Source organism: Bombina bombina, chromosome 6 (assembly GCF_027579735.1).
Source record: "Bombina bombina isolate aBomBom1 chromosome 6, aBomBom1.pri, whole genome shotgun sequence".
In the NCBI taxonomy this organism is placed as follows: domain Eukaryota; kingdom Metazoa; phylum Chordata; class Amphibia; order Anura; family Bombinatoridae; genus Bombina; species Bombina bombina.
Window position 1 is genome coordinate 995,079,808 of NC_069504.1, and position 6,000 is coordinate 995,085,807.

Sequence of the window (6,000 nt, forward strand, 5' to 3'; positions counted from 1 at the left end):
AAACTTCTTTAAAGCCCTCAAACACAGCAGGACCCTCTGTAGAAGCAGCTGGATGTCTCTGAGGAAAAGAAACTGCGCAACTGAGGCACGAAAATAGGCCCCTCCCACCTCACTCAATGTTATGGGGCCAAAAAGAAACACACCAGAGTGTTTCTAAACTAGCCATGTGGGTTAATAACCCTTAAATAAGCCACAATGACCCCTTAAAGTCCCTAAAAAAAAACTTATTTTTTGCAATATAAAACGTTTTTTCCTATCAGTGTCACCAGTAAACAATGAGCCCTTTCTGCAAGCTGGGATTCCTATTAAGTTGAATACAGCTTACCCTTCCCTCATGGGGATATTGCCAGCCTTTTCTAGAATTATCACAGTCTGTCTAGAAAAAAATAGACTGAACATACCTCAATGCAGCTTTGCATGCAAACCATTCCCCCAACTGAAGTTTTCCTGTACTCTTCAGCCCTTGTGAGAACAGCAGTGGATCTTAGTTACAAAGTGCTAAGATCATCATCCACCTTGCAGAAATCTTCATCCCTTTTCTGCCAGAGAGTGAATAGTACACACCGGTACCATTTAAAATAACAAACTTTTGCTTGAGAAAATAAAAACTAACATTTTTGTCACCACACTCACTTTACCCTTCCTAGCAATTAAGCAGGCAAAGAGAATGACTGGGGGGGGGGCGGAGCTAAGGGAGGAGCTATATAGACAGCTCTGCTGTGGGTGCTCTCTTTGCCAATTCCTGTTAGGAAGGAGAATATCCCACAAGTATGGATGAATCCGTGGACTTGATACATCTTACAAGAGAAATACTATTTAAAAACAGGGGCACTTTCATTGATGAAACTTTACATTGCACCATATTTGTAGAAATACTTACCTCTTCGTCTTGAAAGCTGGATCGTTGATGATGTTGCTTCCCCTGCCCGTCGCAAGCCTCTTCCTACGTCAGAAATTACGATTCTGGCCTTCCTCAAATCAGGGCGTTGCTATAGGTAATGCTCCCCCGGGGGGGGAGCCCTGATTGGAGGATGTCGGAATAGTCATTGCTGACGTAGGAAGAGGCTTGCGATGGGCTGGCGAAATGCTGGAGCGGCTTTCAAGACGAAGAGGTAAGTATTTCTACAAATATGTTGCAATGTAAAGTTTCATCAATGAAAGTGCCCGTGTTTTTAATCGTATTTTCAAAAAACGGGAACTACTTGATGAAACTTTACATTCACTTTAATACATATATTCCAGTCCATGCAAAGCCATTAGAAATCTTTTCCAATATGTTCCAATAGCTTTGCACTTTGTTATCTTTATTGATACTTTACACTGACAGAATTCAGCATAACAATCCCTGTCCACCAGGATGCGCTTTTAGATCAGATATATATATATATATATATATATATATATATATATATATTTCTATTTCAGCCAATTTGACCACTTGTACCACTATTGACCATTTGACCACCATTTTGGTGATTTGAAAAACATATTTTGGCCTTTTTTATACGTTTAAAGTTACAGTTAAAATATTCATAATACACATATGTTTCTATGTTTCATAAAAAGTTACAAAACTAGCTCAAATTACACATTATATAATTTATTCACTATCGGACAGATTACGAGTTTTTCGTTATGAGCTGTGCGGTGCTAACGAGCAGTTGTGCCTCACCGCTCACTTACCTGCAGCGCTGGTATTACGGGTTTTTACAAACCCGGCATTAAAAGGAAAGAAGTGAGCGTTGAGCAAAATTGTGCTCATTACCGCACTTCAATACCAGCGCTGCTTAAGTCAGCGGTGAGCTGGTCGTACGTGCACATGCACAATTTCCCCATAGACATCAATGGGGAAAGCCGGCTGAGAAAAAGTCTAACACCTGCCAAAAAAGCAGCGTAAAACTCAGTAACACAGCCCCATTGATTCCTATGGGGAAATAAGATTTATGTTTACACCTAACACCCTAACATGAACCCCGAGTCTAAACACCCCTAATCTTACACTTATTAACCCCTAATCTGCCACCCCCGACATCGTCGCCACCTACATTATATTTTTTAACCCCTAATCTACCGCTCCGGACATCTTGCCACAATAATAAACATATTAACCCCTAAACTGCCGCACTCCCGCCTCGCAAACACTATATACACAATAATATTAACCCCTAATCTGCTATCTCTAACATCGCCGCCACCTACCTACATTTATTAACCCCTAATCTGCCGTGCCCAACGTCGCCGCCACTATATTAAATGTATTAACCCCTAAATCTAAGTCTAACTCTAACCCTAACACCCCCTAACTTAAATATTATTTAAATAAATCTAAATAAAATTCCTATCATTAACTACATTATTCCTATTTAAAACTAAATACTTACCTATAAAATAAACCCTAAGCTAGCTACAATATAACTAATAGTTACATTGTAGCTAGCTTAGGGTTTATATTTATTTTACAGACTAGTTTGTATTTATTTTAACTAGGTAGAATAGTTATTAAATAGTTATTAACTATTTAATAACTACCTAGCTAAAAAAAAGACAAAAGTACCTGTAAAATAAAACCTAACCTAAGTTACACTAACACCTAACACTACACTACAATTAAATAAATGACCTAAATTAAATACAATTAAATAAATTAAATACAATTAGCTAAAGTACAAAAAATCCTATTGGATCAGCCAATAGGATTGAACTTCAATCCTATTGGCTGATTGCATCAGGCAATAGGATTTTTCTACCTTAATTCCGATTGGCTGATAGAATTCTATCAGCCAATCAGAATCTAAGGGACGCCATTTTGGATAACGTCATTTAAAGGAACCTTCATTCAGTAAGAAGACTCCGGATGAAGAGGATGCGCCGCGTCGGATGTCTTGAAGATGGAGCCGATCCACGTCGGATGGATGAAGATAGAAGATGCCGTCTGGATGAAGATTTCTGCCGGTCTGGAGGACCACTTCGCCCGGCTTGGATGAAGACTTCTCCCAGCTTCATTGAGGACTTCGGCCCGGTTGGATGAAGACTTCTGCCGCTTCCTTGAAGATGGATGTCCAGTCTTCAGAACAGTAAGTCGATCATCAGGGGGTTAGTGTTAGTTAGGGCAATGGGGAGCTTAGGTTTTTTTAGTTAGGTTTTTATTTGGGGGATTTGTTGTGTGGGTGATGGGTTTTACTGTTGGGGGGTGTTTGTATTTTTTTATTTACAGGTAAAAGAGCTGATTTCTTTGGGACAATGCCCCGCAAAAGGCCCTTTTAGGAGCTATTGGTAGTTTAGTTTAGGCTAGCGTTTTTTTTTTATTTTGGGGGGGCTTTTTTAGATTATTAGATTAGGTGTAATTAGTTTAAATATCTTGTAATTTGTTTATTATTTTCTGTAATTTAGTGTTGTTGTTTTTTTGTATTTTAGCTAATTGTATTTAATTGTATTTAATTTAGGTCATTTATTTAATTGTAGTGTTAGGTGTTAGTGTAACTTAGGTTAGGTTTTATTTTGCAGGTACCTTTGTATTTATTTTAGCTAGGTAGTTATTAAATAGTTAATAACTATTTAATAACTATTATACCTAATTAAAATAAATACAAACTTGCCTGTAAAATAAAAATAAACCCTAAGCTAGCTACAATGTAACTATTAGTTATATTGTAGCTAGCTTAGGGTTTATTTTATAGGTAAGTATTTAGTTTTAAATAGGAATAATGTAGTTAATGATAGGAATTTTATTTAGATTTATTTAAATTATATTTAAGTTAGGGGTTGTTAGGGTTAGACTTAGATTTAGGGGTTAATACATTTAATATAGTGGCGGCGACGTTAGGGACTGCAGATTAGGGGTTAATAAATGTAGGTAGGTGGCGGCGATATTAGGGATAGCAGATTAGAGGTTAATATTATTTAACTAGTGTTTGCGAGGCGGGAGTGCGGCGGTTTAGGGGTTAATATGTTTATTATAGAGACGGCGATGTCGGGAGCGGCATATTAGGGGTTAAAAATTGTATTTTAGTATTTGCAATGCGGGAGGGCCTCGGTTTAGGGGTTAATAGGTAGTTTATGGGTGTTAGTGTACTTTTTAGCACTTTAGTTATGAGTTTTAGAATGCGTTAGGGATCTTGGAGGTAGAGGGTGTACCGCTCACTTTTTGGCCTCCCAGGTCAGACTCGTAATACCGGCGCTATGGAAGTCCCATAGAAAAATGACTTTACGCAGTTTACGTAAGTTGTTTTGCGGTAAGGCCAAAAAAGTGTGCGGGCCCCTAAACCTGCAAGACTCGTAATAGCAGCGGTAGTGAAAAAGCAGCGTTAGGACCTGTTAACGCTGCTTTTTTACCCTAACGCACAACTCGTAATCTAGCCGAATGTTTTTACTTATTTTTCTGCAACCTGATATACTTGTGAGTACTTAGTAAATGGAGAAGAGATATATAGGTGTGTGTCTCTATTACAGCTAATCCATGTGGGGTGATTCTCTGAGTTGTTAGACTCATGAACTTTCAGTATAAGGAAAGCTTTTGTTTTGATTTTCAAACTGCACAGATATGTTAACGTAATGTCTAATTCAGTTTCCAAAATTAATTTTACATTAATAATGAGGGGGAAACATGCTGACATACAGGCATTCTATTAATATTTTATATAGATGTGTGCTTTGCTAATCATCACAAAATATTTTGGGAAAGATTAAAAGTGAAGCGCTAATTTATCGCACGCACGGATTTGGTAGTTTACGGGTGCATGATAAATAATCAGCCATTACAAGTGAGCAAGCGGTAGCAATTATCACTTCAAAAAATAACCAGAGGTCAGACCTGTGATTCATTTTAAAAAATATTTATTTTTTCTAATAAAATTTTTTTAGTATCTTTATTTTTCTTTAAAAAAAAAAACTGCACAGAGCCACTGAAAAGTGCCACTACATAGCAGTCTATGGGGACTGTGTTTTCCCTGTAAATATAAATGTATATGCTAATATACATATATATTTATGTGTTAATACTGTATGTGTATATACACATATTAACACATACATATATACATTATGTATATATTCATATACAAATATATTTACACTTGGCTGTCCATCGCTGAGAGACTTACCCCCTTCGCTGTGCTAGGTTCTCAGCCGTGTCTGACGTCATGAGAGCAAGGCTCCCATTGGAGCTCATGGAAGCAAGGTTGTGTTTGCATTGTGCTCAACTTGTAATACCAGCGCATATTTGCGTACACTGGTACTACTGAGTAGTAATCAATATTTTGCGCTCCACTCATAATCTGGTCCTTTATCAGCTGTATACTTTGTATAACTTGTGTTTGTCTTCTACAGTGTTTTCTGAAAATGTCAGAGCTCTATAAATACACAATAATAGAAAAAATAAAATAATTGTAATAACAACCTTTGAAATTGGGCCGTATTCTTGCATCATATCCTGATATCTTTCCCATCAATTTATCCAGAAAATCCGAGGGAGACATCAACTTCGGAGAAGAACGAGCCGAAGCCCCAACTTCTTTTGAAGCTGCAATACTGCAAAAGCAGAGAAGAAGAAAAATAAAGGACAGACAATTAATGAGGATTCAATAATGCATAGCAGGAAGGACACATGCAGATACAGATACACAGAAAAACAGAAATAAATGTAAAATATCATTACAGAAATAAATGTAAAACATCATTACGATGACACAGAGGCGGACTACACTGGATGCAATCACTCTGGGCAAGGCGATGTTTCATGTTTATTTGCACAGCTGGTACTGCTGAGAAAAATCATTTTTGTAATAATTCTATGACAAAAATGATGTCAAACTCTATTAGATAATCATTTACTGCTCTGGACCCGTTGAGCAGTTTAAAAATCTTTGTTCGGAAACAAAATCACTTTTACATTCTTACTGTTTATTTAGTGTTACAATATATACTGCATTTTATCGTTTTATATGGCCTCTGTTTTATCACAATTACATATATAAACAATTATAGGATGATTACAATCTATCA

The 6,000-nt window shown here is 37.0% G+C and overlaps 1 protein-coding gene across 1 annotated transcript in view; it reads right to left on the minus strand.

Annotated features, from left to right (window-relative positions):
- The window catches only part of GLRA1 (glycine receptor alpha 1), a gene marked incomplete at its 5' end in the record, with an annotated part of 351,072 nt that extends 345,523 nt beyond the window's left edge, over positions 1-5,549 (minus strand). Inside the window, one exon of the mRNA XM_053718691.1 lies at positions 5,396-5,549. Within this exon, the coding sequence (XP_053574666.1) occupies positions 5,396-5,549 (154 nt within the window). The remainder of the gene's footprint in view (positions 1-5,395) is intronic.
- Between the last annotated feature and the right edge of the window lie 451 nt (positions 5,550-6,000).